Source organism: Eptatretus burgeri, chromosome 12 (assembly GCF_056783735.1).
Source record: "Eptatretus burgeri isolate ZD-2024b chromosome 12, Ebu_testis_v1, whole genome shotgun sequence".
Lineage (NCBI taxonomy): Eukaryota > Metazoa > Chordata > Myxini > Myxiniformes > Myxinidae > Eptatretus > Eptatretus burgeri.
The window spans coordinates 11,831,456-11,854,383 of NC_140972.1; the positions used below are offsets into that span (position 1 = coordinate 11,831,456).

At 43.0% G+C, this 22,928-nt stretch overlaps 1 protein-coding gene across 7 annotated transcripts in view; it reads left to right on the plus strand.

The window, feature by feature from the left end:
• Positions 1 to 22,928, plus strand: part of DYSF (dysferlin) — a 180,390-nt gene that overhangs the window by 81,817 nt on the left and 75,645 nt on the right. For 4 of the 7 annotated variants that reach the window (XM_085849530.1, XM_085849528.1, XM_085849531.1 and 1 more), the window contains exons 25-35: positions 937 to 1,103; positions 5,829 to 5,943; positions 7,192 to 7,294; positions 8,883 to 9,025; positions 9,508 to 9,678; positions 12,100 to 12,187; positions 14,859 to 14,936; positions 19,174 to 19,355; positions 19,737 to 19,895; positions 20,666 to 20,695; positions 21,077 to 21,196. In XM_085849530.1, coding sequence (XP_085705656.1) covers positions 937 to 1,103; positions 5,829 to 5,943; positions 7,192 to 7,294; positions 8,883 to 9,025; positions 9,508 to 9,678; positions 12,100 to 12,187; positions 14,859 to 14,936; positions 19,174 to 19,355; positions 19,737 to 19,895; positions 20,666 to 20,695; positions 21,077 to 21,196 — 1,356 coding nt within the window. The remainder of the gene's footprint in view (positions 1 to 936; positions 1,104 to 5,828; positions 5,944 to 7,191; positions 7,295 to 8,882; positions 9,026 to 9,507; positions 9,679 to 12,099; positions 12,188 to 14,858; positions 14,937 to 19,173; positions 19,356 to 19,736; positions 19,896 to 20,665; positions 20,696 to 21,076; positions 21,197 to 22,928) is intronic. The other 3 variants (XM_085849529.1, XM_085849532.1, XM_085849533.1) reach the window with 3 other exon arrangements.

Genomic DNA, 22,928 nt, shown 5'->3' on the forward strand with positions numbered 1-22,928 from the left:
ATGAGGTGGGATGAATCTGTGGAAGCATTCCCAGGTTGAGTTGACAGCGGCAGTGGATATGGTAGACCAGTCCTGAAGAGAGACTGCTGCTTGCAGTCCCTACCAATCTGCCTGAGTGAAATGCCAGAATCACCGGTATTGAGGAAGCTCTCTGAGAATAGTCAGAGAGATGTGGACTTTCACAAGCACATGATCAGATGAACCAATTGGAGCGGAGGAAGAGCGGGAGATGTTTGTGGGATTATTCATCACCAAGTCCAGAAGGGAGGATTTGCTTTTGGGAGAAATCTGGGTTGTAAATTTCACGGATTGAGTCAGTCCTATGGAGTTACAGAAGTCATTTCATGAAGTGCCATGGCTGGTGAGGGAGAGGTACCGACACCAAGCCAATTAGTATGGTGACAATTGAAATCACCACTTTTGAGGAAGAGAGAGTTGGGATGAGTGGTTAAAAGTTTGTCCATGTTATCTGGGAGAGAGGATGGAGTTGTCACTGTTAGGAAGATGGCACAGCACGGATGAGCAGAGGGGAGGTCACAGCCAGAGGTACTCCTGGGGGTTGGGAGGTGAAAGGTCTGTACATGGGTACTTGGGCAGCTTGTATTGAGAGATCTGTCAGATCGAAGAGGGTGGAAGTTTGTTCCACAGGTGGGAAACAAAAAAAAAAAAAAAGAGGAACATTGGTTTGTAAACTTTGTGATGGAAATTAATTTGGTAACGTATCGTTTTGGATAAGATTTTACATTTTCAGTTTTCATGGAATGCTAGACTATTACAGAGGACCCTGAGCATTGACTGTGTTCCCATCTGCGTGGATATGTCATCATTTTGAGGTGTCAGGTTCAAATCCCATACCACTGTTGAATTCTTCATTGTATCCTCATGTCCTGTCATTGTTGTGAAGGTACCATCTTGTTTGATTACTTTAATTCACAGTATGAGAATCAGATGAAACTGGGACTTGTTGGCAACTGGGGCACGACTGGTCTAACACGGCCGAAGTTCTCTGATGTGACCGGGCGCATCAAGCTCACCAAGGAGCGCTTCACGCCACCGAAGAAGTGGACTTGGGATGGAGACTGGTTCATTTCACCAGAACAGAGGTGCTGATATTGTATGATCTCTTTTGGCATGGTGGTGATGTGATCATTTGGTTGTAGAAATCTTAAGATTCTTGAAAAAGAAAAGGTTGCGCCTTAACCGATGCAGAAATGCATTGAAGTGCAGGTGATACAAATTATAGTTGTCATGATATACCTGAGAGAATGTGACCCTCTACCACCCACCTGACACCAATGAAAAAAGGTGCGGTTATGGATAAAGGTGGTGTGTCTGCTGGGGGCAGCACTTGTCTGTGGGTAGTGCGTTTGATGTTTCCATGCATTTTCCAGTTATTCTCTTCCCGACCTTTCAAAAGATTATCATTTGTCTCATTTGGACATGAGTCTTGAGCATGTAAGCACGTAGCAGTAACTCGGCGTTTCGATAACCAGAAGTCTCGCTTCTCAAAAGTGTGACAAATTTATCCAACATTGTTGTATGAAAGGAGATGACCATTGAGTTTGGACTTGATCTGGAAAACAAGCTCGGGGCTTGCGGTACAACAACCTGACGGTTCAGGGGATTGGGCAGAGAACCAATAATGAGACTTGAATCGGGTGGGAGAAAGACTGCAAGGTTTATCTCATCGAGCGAATACTTCATCCGCAGGTGTGCGCTACCTCGATCCACATTTCTTCAACTCGAGGCAAGATTTATTGTGTTGAGAGAATACTACAATTACGTATATGTGATTCAAGCCATTTGGTTGAATCACGAAGTATTTTGCGCTGTTGCGTTGGTCTCATCGGACACCACCTTATCAACCCATTTACATCTCCTAACCAAATGCTGATAAATTATGTTCTAATATTTTATTTATTCAATAGTTTAGTTGTGTTTAAACTACCTGTGTTCACACGTCCAGTTGCCTGACCCTTGACTATGTGATCAAACTCGCAGGGTGGAAGCTGTGGGAGGGGGGAGGCAGGGGTTGTGTTCAGGGGTGTCGTGCCGGAGCTGGGCTCCAGCTCCTCGATCCATCCGAGGCGGAGCTTAGCTCCACAACATTTCAAAACTAACAATACCACCACCAAAAAACCACCCACGCTCACGATCAGTTGAATTGTTGTGCTTTGTGTGCTTTCATGGCTCAATAATTGGGGTCAAAGCTTGTCCTAAAGCTTGGATATGTTGATACGTTGGAAACTTTGTCTCGGGAGCGAAATTGTAACAATCCAGGTTGGAGGCAACACACACCCATGACCTATATGAATTGCCGAATACAGCATGGTCCAGAAGGAAGAAGAACTTTCCAATAATTTATCCAAACTTGGTGAATAATCTTGTTTCCAAAAAGTATTTGCACCCTGGAAGACGTGAAGGCATACAAGTTTGGATTCCTATAACTCGTTGAATTCTGCATGAATCAGCCATTGTTAATAAAAACAGCCACAACACGATCACTTTGTATGAGCAAAGATCGGCCTGTAACACCTCGATGAGACAGACTCGTGTTGGCAGAGCAGATAAGTATGACATTATGCATGTTAACATCATGCCTGTGCTCTGCGGTCTCTGACAATAATCTCAGATGTTTTTCCGACCCCCAAAGCTTTGTCGTCTTTCGTAAACTCCAAGAAAGAGACCAATTAACGTGAAAGCCAACAATAAATAAATAAACCAATGTCACCCGCAGGGTGACCCGTATCTTGCCAAAAGGTGACCTTGTGTGACTTCTATAAGGTCACACTGAGGTGAACAGAGCTGCTATCCACCAGGACGACTCCTTGAGGAATATCTGCCTACGAGAGATTCCGATGAGAATCGTTCTACAGAGTAACCATGAAAAATATGCGTTTGCCTCATAACGTCACCAAATGACGTCATAATGTCTCAAGCTTGACATATCTAGAAAGCACTCATCGAGGTGTTCAATTTGAGGTACTACACGATATGGTTCCTAAAACTTGAAAATTTGACCTTGGGGTCAAATATGTTTGACCTCAGGCGCTAACCATGAAGGTCAAGGCCAATCCCCGCCAAAAATTAATCAGCTGAGCGCCAGACCATGAACTATATTCCCATGAAGTTTGAAGACGATCCGATCAAAATTACTCAAAAAAATAAGGGTTTCGTCGACTCCCCTGATTTGCGACAGTGACTTTGACCTTTGACCTTGACCTTCAAAATTTTTATGCGCTGAAAGGGACCTCTATAGGCCTCTGATATGCGAAGTTACAAAAATTTCCAATGATAACTGTGCTCTGCAGAATTTTTTATACGTGATTACAGACAAACAAACAAACAAACAAAAAAATAAAAAATAAAAAAAACCATACAAGCTGACTAACATATCTTGCAAAAACTTCGTTTTGGCAAGATAATAAATCCAGCAGGCGGGAAGCTCAGTTTAACGTCCATCTGAGAGACGGCACTCATTGATGAATTGCCCTGCCTGTGAAACACCAGGATGATTGTTTAAAGCTTGGTCGGGATTCAAACTCATGCTACGCAGCTTTTGAGGCAAGTGTGCATACCTCTCGGCAATCCTGCCAGTCCTTATCACATTCTAATAAAAAATGACTTCTATTTCTTAAAATATATAGTTTTGTTGTAAAACGGTGGTTGGAGATCAACTGATGTGACTTTTTTTCTGAAAAGGTGTGTGTGTGTGTGTGTGTGTGTGTGTGTGTGTGTGTGTGTGTGTGTGTGTGTGTGTGTGTGTGTGTGTGTGTGTGTGTGTGTGTGTGTGTGTGTGTGTGTGTGTGTGTGTGTGTGTGTGTGTGTGTGTGTGTGTGTGTGTGTGTGTGTGTGTGTGTGTGTGTGTGTGTGCGCGCGTGTGTGTGAGTTAAACCTTTGTCATGTTAAAAATGTACGTGAGGGGCCGCGAGGAGGAGTGATGTCACGGCCACATCGGCCATTTTGGAGTTAATGCCATATCGCACTATTTTAACCCTTCCCCAATCATCCGAGCCTATCATCATCATATCATTAAAAAATGTCGCTTACATCACTCCTCGTGGGGCCTCATGTACAGTGTGTCATTTATCACTCATTTTAGGTTCTCGAATGGTTCGTGTTTTGTTAAAACCTGATGTGACGGTAGATCTGGTGATGTCTCGGCCAATATTTGTGCAGGGCTCCAGTACCTCCAAATTTGTCACTGTGCCACTGCCCGAGTTCATAACACATCCTCTGCTCCTCTTAACATTTTCAGTTTGTCACTTCCCAAACCAGCTGGAACCCGATGCAACGTCATTCACTGCTCAGACTTTTCCATGTGATCGGTTATCTGATATTTGTGATAGAAACTGAACTTTTGTACTTATTGATTTGTTAGGGTTAGTTAGTATACCAGTATCTATTTCTTCTTTTTTTCCCATGTTATTAACAAGCCACAGTAAGCAAAAAAAAAAAAAAAACCCTTAAATCTGCATCTGTTTCTGTTATTCGGTGCAAGACGAATAGCTTTTGCACTTGAAACTATCATGCCGATTTAGAAATGGCTTGATCCGTATTACACACACGTTCTGACTCGCACAGCCTCAGTTTGGGCATCGGTGTCCGAGTCGAGCAAAAGCATTCAAACGTGTGAGAAACGCGTACGTTCACTCGTTGGGATTTATTAAAACGATGCAGGATACATTCGATATGAAAAATGAAAGCCTGCAAAATACAGAAGGGTGTGATTGCCATCTTCGGAATGACTGACTCCGCCACAGGGATCTGGTGATGGGTCTTCACCAGATAAATCTTTGAAAACACATTGGGCCCCCTGCCAGCTTTGAAGGAAATCTACTGTACGCCCTCAATTGACTGAATAAGCACAAACTTTGAGGTGTATCTCGGAGAAAAAAAAAAATATATGCCATATGTATAACCGGGCGTAGTGGCGTGCGCCTGTAATCCGGCTACTCAGATGCTTGGGTTGGAGGATCGCTTGAGGACGGGAGATCTGGGCTGTGCTATGAGAGGGTGTAGGGCAGCCTGGAATCATGGCGAAACCCAAATCCTGATCCCTGTGTCGTAAGAGGCGACCAGGGTTGCGTCAGGAAGGGCATCCGGCGTAAAAAACCTGTGCCAAATCAGTATGCGGATCATAACTGATGATCCGCTGTGGCGACCCCTAACAGAACCAGCCGAAAGACTAACAACAACAGAAACACCATATATTGCGTGCCTCGGCCTACAGATGCTAATTTTGAGGAAATTTAAACTACTCAAACTGATAGGCTGGAATACCTGATGTCACAGCTTCCTCGATTTATTTATTTATTTATTTATTTATTTATTTTTCACTTCCAATTCTCTGGTCTTTGAGCATGACGGTCCATGGTATCCTAGATTTTACTAACCGTTGTTATCCATTATGCGAATGCAATCTCAAGTTATGCAGATGGGTTTCCAAACTCAACTCTAACAGGGTGTTCATCTGCAGAGGTGACATGGCCATGAACATGTATTACACCCCAAACCGGTTTTGTTGTCTACCGACGGTGTCTGTAATACAGTATGAAAATGTTATTTAGTATTTTGATTGTTCTGCACCAAATGAATAAAAATGTTTATACTCTATGGCTGTACATTTAATTGTACAAGGAGTCGTAAAATTTGGCGATTTTGGAGTCTTTAATAAAGACCGTTTTGTTTTCTCGTTACTCATTCGGCGTTTTGTTTTCTTGAGTCGCGAAGTGAAATTTCATACTCCTGGAGGATCTCATGAACATCTGAGTCCTTTTAGGTTACTGACATTATCTTGTAATGTTTTATTACCCGTGTGGATGCAGTATGCTCCTGGATGCGGATGCAGGACACACTGTGTTCACAGATGAGGTGTTTGAGAACGTGATGCGCCTCCCCGGAGCTCAGTGGCCTGAAGGGAGAGAGTTTTACACGGACGTAGTAAGTCGATTTAACATACACACGATAATTTAGGATTTTAAAGTCCAACTGGAAACTGTTTGGACCTTACTTTTTTTTTTAACTATGAGACATAATCTGCAGCGATGCTCACCATAACATTCAGGAGGAGCGTCTGATGTTTAAACGATGAATGTGGTCATCATTGGTTAGATATTTATCGATATGCCATCCTGATGAGGGCAAATGAGCCTGGAATCTGGGTAGGCAGCTCCGTTTGATGTTTAACTGATGTTGACCATGTAATCTTTGTCTGACGGTCACCGGACTGAGTCCTCTGGATTGGAGGTGACGCTTTGGTGTAGGACTATGTCTATTGGGGATCGTGGGAGTGCTCATCACACACCACATGTTTCAATTTACCTGCCAATCACATCATGTGCCTTCTGGTTGAATGGCTTGCATTAGCAGGAACAATCGTCTGGGTGGCAGACGGACGGTTGTTCTTTGTGGATTATGCAGTTTTACCGTGTGAGACGTAATCCGCGGCAATGTTTAAACAATATTTACGTGTGTGTGTGTGTGTGTGTGTGTGTGTGTGTGTGTGTGTGTGTGTGTGTGTGCGTGTGCGTGTGCGTGTGCGTGTGTGTGCGCGTGTGTGTGCGCGTGTGTGTGCGCGTGTGTGTGTGCGCGTGTGTGTGTGCGCGTGTGTGTGTGCGTGTGCGCGTGTGTGCAATTTTCTGCTGTTCTGATAAATGAAGCATGTCCCTCTATCCTTGGAAATCTCAGCCTCATCCTGTTGCTTCGGAAAGGTCATCAAATGAACCCACCAGTCTATTGAATGTTTAGCCACTGCATTCGCTCGTCTCTTGAATGTTTCGGTCTTAACATCAGCCATAGCTTCTTGGACCAACAATTTTACAAAGCTGCCCTCCAAAATCCAGTCCCCGCTCAATACTCTGGGTTTGCGCTCAAGCCTCACATCTGTCTCTCCTAGATTCTGTGGAATCAAATTTGCTCAACATTATTGCCATTTCCATGATGCCAAAGCAGAAAGTCTTCTGCTCTCACCTGGCAAAGTGGTTGGTGGATTTATTTTTGCTCTCATTCAAGGGTCTGAGTGAATATTAGTTAATGGGACTAGATGCGGACTGCATTGTGAGTAATGTGCGGTATGACAGTCCGACTCATTTGGTGATTTCACGGCATGTTCTCTGATGTGTGCCCTCGTGTTATTGTGGTGTAAAGTGATACCTTTGTTGTTCACAGCTATTCATTTATTGTTTGCAGAGTGGCCAACCACTTCCACCACGTACCGAGATAGAGTGCCCACCAGACTGGCTTGTGGAAGAAGATTGGACGGTGGACATCAAACGAGCAGTCGATGAGAGTGGTCTCTGCCCAGTTTTATTACTTAAAAAAATTGATATTTACTTTTTTAAATTTACTTATTTATCTTTAATCCTCATTATTATCCATCCAAAACTCATGGGGCATGCAAATTTATTGCCATTTCGCACCAAGCTTTGGTGTTCAATCATATAAAGTATGAATCACAAATCAATCATTGGTTTTCTTGGTTTAGTTTGAGTCATTTGTCCTTTTTCTTTCAGATTTTGTAATTATAATTATTGATCCTTTAATTGACATTCCAGCACATCTCACCAATTTGGCCGTACAACTTCAAGGGCATCTTTTTATCTATTTTATTTTAATTATTTCCACATTTCGCAGCCCTTGTTTGCCGGCTCATTGAACCACACTGTTGACTGTTTCGGTAAATGCTCTTCTTTGGTATTCCATGGAATGCAACACTGGATGTGCTGTACTCGTGCTTGTCTGATTGACATTGGGAGACATTCCTTTGGCTCCCTGAGCTTCCATCACTGAGGTTTGATGATGAGCAGTTCTCAGATGCTGTATCAAGCAATCTGTTCTCTTATTTCTCAAGAATATTTTTTTTCTGCCAGATGAACGGTTGCGGTGCATGGTACTGCCTGTAGTTTTCCATCAAGTGATGACATTCCCCATAACTTTTTTTTTTTTTTGGATGTCTGCGATGTTTGAAATGGTCCTAATGAACGTGCACACTAACAGCCGATTATCATTCCTCTTTTGAACTCTACCTTCTTTCACCAGAACATGGTGCTCTGAAACCGAGCAGTCAGACTTTTCCCTAATCAATTGAAGCATCAGTTGATATTGTACAAATGACACATGTGGGTAATTTCGACATTGGAAAAGGGGGTGTCCTGTGACTTTTGGTATGATTTGGTGTGATATTCGTCCTTTTAATTTTTACCTCTGCCACCAAAGGTGAAGGAGGTTTTCACTCCTTTTTGTTTGTGTACAGGATATCTCAAAGTTGTGGACAGGTTCGGTGTGTGACAAGGAGGAACTGATGAGATTTTAGTGAAGATCCGCATCTGACTACTAGAATTCTTTAAGTGATTCTTCACCATTGATGGGGCTAAAAACGATATGTTGCGGACGGATTGGGTGTGTGACAATTGTTTCGGTTTTGGTGAAGATATGGATCTGGATGCGATAATTTTTATTAAGTGATTCTTCACCATTGAGAGATAGGGCTCAACCGATTATATAACAAGATGTTTCCAAAAGTTGTGGACAGACCTGGATGAAACTTGGTGGACAGGTTGGGTGTGCGACGACGAATTGATTCGATTTTTGTGAAGATCCGGATACGAGAATTGTTTAATTTTTATCGTGATTCTTCACCATTGATGGGGCCAAAAACGATGTAGTACTGCATTGCGTATTTCAAAAATTTATTGGGCCTGATATATTCTTGTGGATCAGGCATTGCATGGTGGAGGTATGCGTTCTACTGGGCACCCTTCTAGTTTATTTATTTATTTATTTGTTTTTTTTTAACCATTTTTGAAGGAAAATTATAACTTTGGATACTTCACAAGATTAACTCCTGAAATCAAGGAAATTCCCATCTGTGTAATCATTAGGTTGGGAGTATGGAGTAATAATCCCACCGGACAGCCGACCACATAGCTGGTGGCCGGCAGAAAAGATGTACCACACAAACCGCAGGCGGCGCTGGGTTCGTACCAGACGGCGTGACTCTCAAGCAACGGGAACATTACCCAAGGTGAGAGTCTAAGGAATGTGCAGCGCACTTTCTCGTGCTGCATAATGCCACAGCCAAACTGCTTGTAAACTGTTCCAAACACCATGAAGTGAAAGATCAATTGTGGTCGTTTCGCTTTCATAGACATGACAAAGGGTCCCAAAGGAGCACAACGTGCTTGTGGTGGAATAATTGAACTGTACCGTTGTGCTCACCTGATATGCTGAGAAACCGAGCCAATCAACTCAACTCTATTCTACAAAATTGAAACCGATCAGGAAATAGTGGAGTCAGCCTCGGGTGAAGTTTTGCTTGTACTCCACAAGTCAAATTTGTGGCTGGATTTCAGGCAAAGGTGTGCGATGGCCGACTGTCACCTTCCCAATTGAATTGCCCTATTATGTTTATCTCGCCTTTGTTTCATATTTGATGGCTTGCATATGTGGTCTTTCTATACATTTTCATCCTTGCCCTCTCGTATCTGCTTCGTTTTTACACCTCAGATTGAATGTTTGGACCAAGGTGCGGGCTGGGAATATGCCTCCCTGTTTGGCTGGAAGTATCACCTCACTGCAAAGAAAACGGACACCTTCCGCAGACGACGTTGGCGCAGACGATTGCAGCCAAATAAGAAGACTGGTGCGGCGGCCATTTTCCAGCTGGAGGGAGCACTGGTACAAAATGTGGAAGTGTTTGTCATTCTCAATGTCAGCCTGATGTGTAATGGGTTGTCGTGTCATATATATATATATATATATATATATATATATATATATATATATATATATATATATATATATATATATATATATATATAATCTGAATAGAATTGTGTTGCTGAGAAACTTTCACCAATTGTTTAATTGGAGTTTTACATGCAGTGTATCTCGTATTTAAAGAAGAAAATTAGTTTCGGTATTTGCACCTTGCGGGAACCAGTGCAACCAAACTTTGCATGGCCTCTTCTTTCATCGAGAGCAAGGTCAAGGGCTGTGTTTGGATTTAAAAAAAAAAAAAAAAAATTAAAAGAAATTAAATCACAATTGGCCTTCAGGCCTCGATCGGGGCAAGACAGGCTTCCCTCAGGTCAGCTGAGACTACAGAGCAGACACAGACTTTGTCCAGGATTAATGTGCCAGACTGCAGCCTCCAGGTCAGCAGAGACTACAGAGCAGACAAAACCTCAGCTTGAGGATCATTGTGCAAGAGGAGCAGCCTCCAAGTCAGCTAAATCTACAGAGCACTGCAGACACAGGCTTGGCTTGGGGATCAATGTGCAAGACAAGCAGCCACCAGGGCAGCATGTTGGGCATCCTTAGAAGGTGAAGCATTTCGATACAAGGCCAAGCGTATTGTCATGTTTGTGGGGTAGATGGAGGAATGTCATAGGAAAGATAGGATTGTATAGAGTAGCTTGGTCCGTGGACATGTAGGAGACATCTCGTAAATTAAGTAGGGAAACTGTGAGCTTAAATGTTACATGTTGCTACGGGGGGGGCGGGGGGGTAATTAGGGGGATCAGATAGTTTGACCCAGTATGTAATTAGCCCCTGTTACCTTTTCCTGTTTTTACATTTCAAGACCGGTGATAAGGGATCACATCCTTAAAACAACAACCGACCTGCACGTCCAAGCAGGCAGAAAGCCCTGCCTCCAGGGGTGATGGTGAGCAAATCAAAGCCCTTCCTCCAAGGGTGACTGCAAGCAAACCACACCCCTGGAGTGGATGATTAATGGGTGTGACATCAGAGTAAGAGGAACGGGGAAGAAGAGAAGGAGAAGGAGAAGAAGAGAACAGGGAAGCCTCCTGTTGCATGAGGAGAGAAAAAAGGTCGTGCTGTTTTGTGGCAAGCGGATCGAGTTTGGGATAGAATTGGTTGTCGGAACATTACCAGAGAAGTGAAAGAAGGTTCGGCGGAGAAGGAAGGATGGAGACAGGATTGGCGTTCTGGAGGAGAACGAGGGCAGTGGTGGGAGGACGTGATGGAGTCAGGGGGTCTCGCTGTCTGGCTACATTTGGACACGACGAAATCGAGCAACACAATCCTTGTCATGCTGTGAATTTGCCCACATGACGGGGCAAGTCGCTCGTCCTTGACTGTTGGGTTGCATCGTGCGAGATGTGCCTCGAAGCCTCGTGTTGTGCCATTCTGGGCAAGCAAGCCCAAAATTCTGTAGAGGAGCAGCGTCGACTGCCCAATCGTGAGGAGGAACTTTCACGACAGCTTGTGGGCTCTTTTGACGAAGGAACCATCTGCACGAATTGCCTCCCATACGCTTCCCGCAATGAGAGTGGCTTGGCACCATTTTGGGGTATTTTCCCATGCAGTGACAAAGCAGTTTGGTAACTTCCAAAATACCAAAACTCACTTCTGGACTCGAAGCTAAGTGCTGCAGTAAAGGAGGGTTTTCTTTTTTTAAGTTTTGTTCTGTCCCCTTGTTTATATCGAAGTATGTGTGGAGGAACCTCATGTCTTGATTTATTTCCATTAAAATTTTTGATTTTTCTGTTTATTGAATCGTTATTTATTCAATTTGCTGGTGTCCGTGCATCTGTTGTGGGTTCGAGTGCAACCCGTGTGCCTCCGTCTTTTGCCGCCCTTTCCTTCCCGCGCGCGCGCGCGCGCGCCATAATCTCCAGAATCTCGGCTGTAATTCTCCAAGAGAACCGTTTGGCCATCCGTCCAGTAAGGGGCAGACCCACTGGACACGGTATTTTTCAATGCCCCAAATTGGTAATTCATTCACAACCATAAGGCCAATGTTTAATTTGTCATGCAGGAAATATTTCAATACATATTGCATTGAATTTTCCCGGGCAACGCCGGGTACTTCAGCGAATAAGTTTTGTATATATAAGAAAATGGAGCGGTGATTTAAAATGATTTGACACAAGCTAATGAGGGACTGAGTTGAAGAGGATGGGGGAAATGGTAATCTTTGTGGAATAATGCAGCGAATGAATTCTATCAGTTTTTTTATTTTAGGTGACTTTTTTGCAGATCAACTCTTCATTCGGTGGCATGTATGATGGAATTTGAACGTCGACAATTTTTATTTTCGATATTTGATTGATATTGGGATTGTCCTGCCAGGTGGGAGAGATGGATGGAGATGGAGATTCAAAGAGCTCTTCCCATGTTCTGGGAGTAAATGCTCCAACCATTTCCTGCATATTTGAAGGTGGAAGCTCTGAAGGTTTTCATATCTTGGATTGTTGTCACTGCAGGAACATGCATGTCATGGTGGTACCTTATCTGTGCTGTGTACGATGCTCAAAATTAATGGATGTAAAATAACTTCTCTGGTCTTGATATATTTGTTTGGTATATATATATATATATATATATATATATATATATATATATATATATATATATATATATATATATATATATATATATATATATCCCTTTTCAGGCACTGTGGTATTGCATTCACCTCCAAAATGGGACACCCAAAGAACTGCATTGTCATTGGTGCACGTACTTTGGAAATGAATCCTTTATCTCCATGATTTTTGAAAATAACTTGGATATTGTGGTTTGTCTGTCATGCTATCTCCTCCTGAATGGTTGTGCAGAAATTTACTGAACTTGGTTGTTGTGATCACCACGTGTCAAAGTGCGAGAGCAGTTTCAATTGTGGCCCTAACCCTGGTGCCCGGGGGGTGGGATCAAAAGTTCAAATACGAAAAAAAGCAATTGGACACTTTTTCAAACGTTTGCAAATGAAACTTTATATTTAGGGTGTTCCAAAAATACCTGGATGAGTTTGGTTGTTGATGTATTTAGAACCACAAATGATACGATACTCTTTGGTTGATAATGAATCAGAAACTCAAAGTTTTGTGCTCACCACTAATGCACTTCAACGTGAGCTCCATTTGTCGTGTGCAGGACATCATAGTGGTACACGAATTCTTGCCATGTCTGGCTCAGCATGTTTGCGTCTACCAGTGCACATGCGGCTGTGATCCGAGAACGAAGATCCTTCACGTTTGCCACCTTGTGTTGTCGACAACATCTTTGACAAACCCCCACAGAAAGAAAAATCAAGGGGAAATTTATGTCTGATCACGGGGGCCAGGTGGTTGGTACGTCTTGGCCAATCCAGCGACCTGGAAATTTTTTTCATTCAGCGTGGCTCGAACGACTTAGGCCCAAATGAGTCGACCGCCATCCTGTTGAAAAATATCGGGTTGCAGGTCTTCAATCTGTGGCAAGGTGAATCCTTCCAACATGTTCGTGTAAATTGTTGAGGTCACTTTATCCTCTGCAAAGACAAACAGACCTCCCAAATGGCCATGGAGAAGGCCACACCACACAGACCTTTGGACTGTCACATATGTGTTAAATGATCACATGGGGGTTTTCAGAGCCCCAGATCCAGATTTCAGAGCCCCAGATCAGAGCCCCAGATCACATCAGAACCCCAGATCCCCAGAGCCCCAGATCCTCACGACGTGCCGATTGACTGTCCTCGATAACGTGAAAGCAAGTTTCGTCCATGAACATGACCTTTTTCAGGTAACCTTCATCATCATGTATGCGACAGCGTTTCCGGGGTAAACGCCTTGTATTGCGTTTGGGTCCGTCATTTTGGTTTGAGTTCCTGCAGAATCTGCATCTTATAGGCATAAATGTTCAGTCTTTTGTACAAAATCCTGTGTACAGCGGTGGTTGGAAGTCCAAGTTCAGGATGCATGTCAAATTGATTTTCTGGGATGTGTTGAAATGATTCACGCACTCGTTCAACGTCTGCTGCACTTGTGCTTGGTCGGCTGGTACTTTTCTGTTTCTCACAACTTCCAGTCTCCAAAAACCTCTTGTACCATTCTCTGATACTAGTCCACGATGGCGGATTCCTTCCATACCTTGGACGGAAATTACGCTGAACTTGCGTGTCGGATCTCGTCTTGATGAACCCTTCGACACACTGAGCTTTCTCCTGTGGAGTCACCATTTTCTATTACATTAAACGACCAGACCTGAAAATAAAGAAAACGTTTTGATTTTCTGTATCATGTAAAACAAAAGGGTATTGTTGTATCATTTGTGGTACTAAATATATTAAAGTTGACCAGGTCTTTTTGGATATGCAGTCTTTTTTATTTTATTTTATTTTTTGATTTGAACCCTGGTTCACGTCCTAGCGGGTGGGGATTTAGATTCACAGGGCTCAAGATGGAATTTATTTATTTATTTTTGTTTGAACTTGAAATTTGATGTTGGATCATTCCCAGTGGAACGTTTTTCCACATTTCAACTTTGCCTTAGATGGGAAGTGTGGGGATTTGTGATGGTGCTCTATAAACATCACTTTAGTTTGATTCTGCAATGCACATGAAGTCCTTTGTTGGCTCTGCCACCCACCCAACCCCAAATTTCATTTACTCTGGCGCAAAATTTCTCAGCCATCTTTAAAGTGATCCTTTGCAGTTGCTTTACAGATGTTAAAGAAGCCATTGTTTTAAAAGTACACCAATGTGTGCTGATGCCACAGCTATTTCAAAACCTTCCCTGATTATCACAAGGAAGGTTGCAATGGCAAACCCAGCTTGGTCTCTGCATTGGAGTAATCAGCACGCTTTCTATACTGTACCACCATATTGTATATGAGGCGCCGCGAGGAGTGATGTAAGGGACAAATCGGCCATTTTGGAGTTAATGCCATATAGCACTATTTTAACCCTTACCCTATCATCCGAGCCTATCATCATCATATCGTTAGAAATGTCGCTTCCATCACTCTTCCTCATGGGGCCTCATATACTGTACCACTTTGAATTGTATATACTGTATTACTGCATTTTATATGCTCTAATTGTGTGATGATTGGTGTGTTTTTGTAGAAGGGTTCAAATACCACTTGCGCTGCTATGTGTACCAAGCACGTGAACTCATGGCCATGGATAAGGACAGCTTCTCAGGTGCGCTCTTGTGTCCGAGCATAAATTTACTCAAAACACCACAATCGTAAATATGCACCACATACAGCACTTTGTTTCCAAGGAACTCGAACACACTGTATAATCACCTGTGGTATTGGTAATCTGCACATAAAAAGATCTCGGTCTTGGCGTGCTTCCGCCACACCCTCCGTGTGACTATATGTCTATTTGCATACTATTAGAATGGACCTTTCGACCCCTTAGACCTTTGAAGACCCTCTAAGACCCTGAGGACTGAAGATGCAAAAGACCACCCAAGACCCCCCCTCCCCCCTCCCAGACTTTAACACCATTTAGACCCCTTACACCCTTCAGACAGATTAGACATGGCCACTAAGACCACTTGGACCTTCTTCTGTCACATCCAAAAAATAACTCGAGAATGGAAGAAGCAACCAACGTCAAATTACACCAAGTGATTCAGGAGGGTGGTGGCTTGCACTGATTAGATTTTGGTCAAAATCGGTCAAAGGTCAAGGTCATGGTGAGGTCAAACATCCAAAACATTCGATTTTTGATGGTTTGGTACAGAATCGTCGAAGAAACTTCTGGTTTGCGTCGCTACCTTCTCGAGAGAAAGCTTTTATTAGACAAGGTCAGAGGTCAAGTTGACGATTTCGTAAGTACCAGTCTATGACTGCTTGTTTGTTTGTTTCTTAATTTTTAATTTTAAATATTTTTATATATTTTATACCTGAACACTGTACAACACAAATCACCTTCTTGCCATGAAGAAAAACCTCTGGTTTAGCAGTAAAGGACCAGGGTGGAGGGGGAATATTACGCCATCTCGATCAATCAAATGCGTCGCTCATGCTCTCAGCGTTGGTTAATATCGAGATTCAGACAACTTGGCGGCTTGTTGGAAATGTAGATCATGCTCTGAAATGCAAAACAATGGTTTGAGATACTTCCCGTGTCCTTTCGCTCAAAACTGCATGGGGTGACAGTGTTCTCTGAACTCTCCACTTCCTAAAGGTTTCTGCGCATGCACAACAATGCATTGTTGGGTAATCACTTTGTTTTTAAAGTCAGGTGTTTATCAGCATTGATACCCACATGGATTTGGTGCAGATCTGCCTGTCAACACTGCCCTGTACTTTCAAAGTCATGATGGGTACATATCGTAAATCATGACAATTTTCATCACGACAAGTCGAGTGATCGATCGCTCCATGTTATTAATTTGCCATACATTATACTGTACATAAGGTTTAACTTTTTCATGCCATTTAACATACACATCTACTTTGGCTTTTTATATTCGTTGCATTCAAACACATCCAATCGGGTCCGATATATTGCGAGTTGCTGTTTTTCATGTGTGAAAATATTGGCCATTAACGTCGAGCAGTACACATTTGGTCCATCAACAGCATCTTTTCTGTCACTTTCATTCCTCAGCAGAGTTTGATCACTATCTGCAGTGAATGCTCAACCCATTTATGCCCCAATTGTTTTGAATTTGAAATCTTTATGGAAAAACTCTTATTTTAATTTTTTTATTTTTTAGGATCAATTGGACACAAATAGAATGAAAATGATTTATTTTGGAAATGATGCATAAATAACTAAAATGAGCAATCACATTGCAGACCCTCACCAGGACTTTTGTGTGGTATTTGTGTACTGGTGTGTTACGTAATTAATAATAGACATAGCTAGAACTGCCACTTTATAACTGCCAGTAGTGATGACCAGGTTCCAAGACGTCCCATTTTGATCGGACACTAGACCCTGACCGATAACCATGGGCTCACACAATTTTTTTTTTTTTTTAGGTTCTTCACTGAGCACCAGCAGAAATTGTTTGGTACTCACAAAAAAAATTGTCAACTTCGACTGCGCTCGTCTACTTTCCCAAGCATCACTCCGATTTTAAACCGCCTCAGCTTTGTGTGCTCTCAGAACATCCGCTTCAGACAAGACACTCGCAAACCGTTTTTTTTTTTTTTTTTTTTTTTTTTTTTGTTCCAGATGCTCCTGAACCTCATTTTTTCAAATCTTATAAGTTATTAACTTATAATAAAACTTATATTGTTATTTATAAAATTAATTATGTGCACTTAAATTTTGAAATCACAATATTTCCATAATCATCACAGAAGAATCTTACCTATACGGGCTGAGAAAACCTTCCAACAAAAGCCTTTGTTGTGATAGATTTTTCTTGAGCTTTCTCAGCATCTTGGAAGTATGTATTTAGTTTTTTTTTTTTTTTAATTGCACATGAGTACCTGCATTCCAGTTATGTGAACCCTTGATCACCTATGACGTTATTATATAATTGAATTTAGAAAGGTATTAAAATTTATCCAATTAAAATCAAATGGAAGACCAAATAGGTACAGTTCTGCATTGGAGTAATCACAAGGAACCTGAACAAGCAAAAAGCAAAGATTAAGTCATCAGGTGGAACCTGGATATAGGATTCACATTTCAGCTGTTACTCTTATACTCTCAAACCCATCCAGACACAGCCAAGTGAGCCTTATTCAAAATAAATAAATCTGGCTGGCAGACCACGTGTCTGATCAGGTTGGTCGGAAGCTAAAACGTATATTCCACATCACCACGAGTTTATAATTGTGATGTTTCACATCACTTGATGAAGTGGTTCAAGAGAACTATATATTTAAAGATTTTTCATTCAATCCAATATATGCCTGGTGTTGTCTTAATGGTTAGGGTGGTGGGCTTGGGATCCTCGGATCCTGAGTTCAAATCCTGCTCGGCTATTGAATTAATACCAGGTGGGGTTGACTCTGCCTGTCATCCTTCCGAGGTTGGCAAAATGAGTGCCAGCATGCTGGTATCCTGTGTCGGAGTGGCGACCCGTCCATGATTGTGCCCAATAGCCAAGGAGACTGCTGAGGCAGCACCAATGCTCTGCACAGAGTATGGTCCCAATGGATGGATGGATTCAATCCAACACTGCTACCAGACCATGACCTATGACTTATTGGTTGACACCCTGGTATCCCCAGAACTTGTAACGTGTGAAGTTTCCTCTCGATCTGTCAAGGTTTATTTTTCAAAAAAACACAGCTGCCAAACCATGTGACCTATGACATCATAGGTGAAGAACTTTTTGCTCCTCATGGATAGATGATCATACCTGAAAGTTTTGCCTTTATATGTTCAGCCGTTTCGGAAATTTTTGAAAGCTTAACAAAAAAAGATGGCTGCCAAATCACTTGACTGAGGTCATCAAATTTTTTTTTTTTTCTGTCAACCAATTTATCCCGAGATGACCCTCAATTTTCATACTGCTTGGATGTCGTGTTCTACGTATGCAATTATGACGTCAACTATGACGTCATAAAAAGAAATCGCACTTATTCCCCATGAGGAGTGTTTGCCATGTGTCAAGTTTCAACGTTTTCCTTGGTGCAGTTTCAGAGATAGAGGTCCAAAGATTTTTTTCCCCCCCCCTTTTTTCCAACATGGCTGTCATAACGCATGACCTATGACCTCATAATTATCATTAAAACATTCTGCATGAGTCGTCACTCCTTTGGTGAAAATTTTGTCAATTTGACAAGCGGTTGCAGAAAAAATGGTACTCGTGTTTTGTGTGAACAAACAGGCAAACGTCCCAAATGCATTCCCCTCTCCTCTGGCGAAGGTAACTAAAAAAAAAAAAAAATGGTGTCCTACATAAAGGACTCTTGGTGTTGCCCATACAAAAATGAATAAAATCTTGTTTTACAATCGTATTCTTTCTTTGTGCTCTTTTGTGTGATACTCTTCGGAGCACTTCACATGGACTGTTCAGGCATTTTTCAGTTTTTTGTTTTTTTTTCACTGCACCCAACCTTTCACCAGTTGTGTCCTGATGACACTGGCAAGTTAAACTTGAACGTCTCCTCTGTGATCGGACACATTAGCCGTCAGTTTTCTCAAATGAGAATTACCAGATCATGTTCTTTAGGTGTACTGTATGTAGGTCACCAGGCACAAAAGGCTGAAAGCAAATACCTGCATTGTTTGTGCCCATTTTATTCATCGGGTGTATTGGGAATGCGGGGTTGTGGTGAAGGAATACGATAACCGTAATAGCATATCATCTCCCCAGAACACTTTATGGACCCTGGGAAAACATGTGATCCCAACTGTGTACCCCACCCATGGATATTGGAAACTACTTTAAAAAAAAAACAATTTTTTAACCCACTCTGCTAATCTCGTGCCCATTGTCTTTCTCCTCTTGCAGACCCCTATGCGGTAGTGTCTTTCCTGCACCAAAGTCAGAAAACTGAGACTGTGCGAGGTACCCTCAACCCAACTTGGGACCAAACTCTCATTTTCCACCAGGTCGAGATCTTTGGAGAACCTAGCACCGTGTGTGAAAATCCTCCATTCATCATGATTGAAGTCTTTGACCAGGATAGCTATGTAAGATCATTGCAAATGTTTTTTTTTTTTTTTCTGCAATTCATGGTGCAAATGTTTTCTGCTTACATGGTGGACATTAAAGATCTTGCTCACAGCATGTGCGAGTTGTTGCCGGCATGCTGTGGTCAAATTCCTACCTGAACCTTGCGCTCCTGTTGGACAGGACTGTAGACTGCCAGAAAAAATTTCCCCATGAAACCCTGTGATGACTGTCCATTTGGAGATGATGCTCTGATATGGAAGACTGTCATTCTAACTTTTGTAGTGACAAAATAGATATTGTATGAAATTTTAATCAACTTTGATGGAAGTGTTGACTTTAAAAGCCTTGTGGGTGTGTGGTGGCCTGAGTATTTTAGCATCTGTTTACATTGTTGACAGGGAGCCGATGAGTTCTTGGGCCGCTGCATGTGCCAACCAATGCTGTTCCAAACTCCTGAAGCCCGAGTGGTTCCATGCCTACAGTGGCATCCCATCATGCATGCTGGCCGTGTCTCCGGGGAACTGCTTGCCGCATTTGAACTCATTAGATTCCAGAAGGTTCTCCATCATGCACACATGATATGATATTGTGACATAGACCATTTTGGTGTCCCTGCAACTACCACCTATTACCAACACCGTTATTTGATGGCTGTATGCCGAGTTTATAACATTTGCATGCAGTAAATCACGATTGTCTTCAAACTGTGTTTTATATTTGCAGGCTGTCTGTTGTCATGCAGTTATATTCTGAGAATTTGACTTGCATGTTATGGTTTAAGCATACTCTCATGCGTTGGACAAGCGTGTACCTTATTCTATTGTGTGAGCATTTGCTCAGCCTCTTACATCAGGTATTTTGAAGGAGGTAGTCTGTGCACGTAAGATTTTGCAACTCAAACGTGACGTGGTTACGTGGCCATCAGGAAACTCGTCTACACGTGGAGCGTAAATGCAGTTGTTTGGGGGGGGGGTGCAGAAGGGAGCCTGGAACATGGACACAATGGTGATGGGAGGGCCTTAAATGTGGACATGGAGACTGGGGCTCAAACATTGGCATTGTTGGAATGGGGAGCTCGAACGTGGTCACATGGTCTGTTTGCTTCTGGAAATAGAATGAATTTATAACTTGGAGGAAAAGAGTTGCTGAGAACCCATCTAAGAATGTTCAGATGATTGCAAAGCGCGATGATCAAATTGATATTTTCAATAGTATAAATATGCTCTCGAATTTTTCTTAAAAAGACTTTTCCTAACTCCTCTTTTGTCGTGCTCCTTTTTTCACTCTTCTCCCCCCTCTGTCCTGCCCTTTACTCTTGATGTGACAGCCTTTCAGCTGTGATGTTCCTGCTTTGGAGGTAGATCACTACTTCCATCAACTTCTCAACTCGTTTTCTTTTTCCACCTTGTCCTTGTGTTACCTTCTCAGCACTTTGTCGTTGTTTATCCACAGTCGATCCTGTGTAGTTCTTGCACTTTTCACCATCATGTGGAAACCATTAATAGCTCTGCTCTGCAGAGTTATTAATACATATCTAAGTGTTTACTGTCATACACTGAATTAATTTTGAATCAAATTGAGGAAGAGTGGTTTCATTCCTCTTGAACCGCGTTGACTAATATCGGCGTTTATCCGATAATATTTGACTTTGTTTTAAAACCTGTTAATTTTTTCTTTCAATTTCTCACTTTTCTCCATAAAAAAAAGAAATGCTCGATTTGCTGCTTTTGCTCATTAGATTTGTTTTTCCCCTTTTCAAATTGCTACTTCTGGATTCACTGCACACCCTGAGAAGGTCTCTCCTTTTATCTCATTTGGCCTACAGCCACCCATCTTCCAGCTTTCAGGTCACGACCAGGTAGGCAGTATTACAATATTGATGAAATCATTTGTTTTTAATCATGTTTTAGGCTTTTATCTTTCAAGTGTCAAGTTTCAGTTGTCGAAAATGTGTGGCAATTTTGGTCCATGCAAACACGCACAGCTTGCACTGAAGACTAACCGTAGAGTTCACAGAACACGATACCCTGTGCAGTGTTCAGGTGTATTTTTCAATTTCTAACAACTTAATGATTTTAAATATCGTTAAAAAAAGAAATCCGGAAGTTTAGTGCAACTGAAGCAGTCTTGTACATGAGCCTTGTACACTGTAATACGATGACGAGTTTCAGTTTAGGTGATGGATGCTTTATTGATCACCATACAACGCAATATCGATCGGTGGCATATACTGTGTATAGCCATATCGGCAGCCTGTTCACCCCCAGACTGGGGTGTGATTTGACGGTGGGAATAGAGGGATTTCCTAGGCTCAGTTTTTTGTTGTTTGTTTGTTTGTTTTTAATCCTTGGCACTGCACCTGAAATTGCAATCCCTGGGGGGTGGGGGAGGGGATAAATTCCCCCTACCCCCTCCCCCCTGCCCCCCCCTCCCCAATGGCATGACATGAAGGCAGGCCTGGCAGCATGGATGAAGGGGTAGGCCATAATGAAACTTACATTAGGCCTAGCTACAAGCAGGCCGTATTAATCGTGGACTGTCGGGCAGGATCGAGATGAAGTGCAAGACAAATCGCGTTTGGTGACGGGTTAATGTCAGCAGATTAGTAATCTGTTCAGCTGTTCCATGTACTTATGCTGTCGATGCCCAAGGGTGTGTTCAGTTACCAAGCGGATAGCGAGCCCTTGCCAAGCCAGCCAACCGTTCCTTTACGGTTTCAAATGGAGTGCGTGCTTTTGTGCTTAAGCCACTTGGTGAGCACTCTGCAAGAAAATTGGTAACTTCATTGCATGGTGACGAGGAAAAACATCTACACTGTGACTTATTTTGCCCATATCGATGAATTTGTGAGGGGGCAGATTTCAAACATGGCTCAAGTTTTTATGGAGGTGACTGGGTAAGTTTGAGGTTGGGAGGAATTGAAAGCGGGTTTTAATTTTAATTGTTTATTTGTCCCAAGCATGGTTAAAAACCCTGTGAAAATTCCTTTGTGGGTGGGAGGGAGGGAGGGAGGGAAAGGGAGGTGGGAGGTTGGAGGAGAAGGAAAGGGAGGTTGGAAGAGGGAGTGGAAGGGTGGTGTGGGGTGGGAGGAGGAAGGGGAAGGGGTGGTGTGGGGTGGGAGGAGGAAGGGGAAGGGGTGGTGTGGGGTGGGAGGAGGAAGGGGAAGGGGTGGTGTGGGGTGGGAGGAGGAGGAGGAAGGGGAAGGGGTGGTGTGGGGTGGGAGGAGGAGGAGGAAGGGGAAGGGGTGGTGTGGGGTGGGAGGAGGAGGAGGAAGGGGAAGGGGTGGTGTGGGGTGGGAGGAGGAGGAGGAAGGGAAAGGGGTGGTGTGGGGTGGGAGGAGGAGGAGGAAGGGGAAGGGGTGGGGTGGGAGGAGGAGGAGGAAGGGGAAGGGGTGGTGTGGGAGGAGGAGGAGGAAGGGGAAGGGGTGGTGGGGTGGGAGGAGGAGGAGGAAGGGGAAGGGGTGGTGTGGGGTGGGAGGAGGAGGAAGGGGAAGGGGTGGTGTGGGGTGGGAGGAGGAAGGGGAAGGGCAGGTGTGGTATGGAGGAGGGACCCAGCATTGCATGGGTACTCCTGCTATGAGCAATGCAATG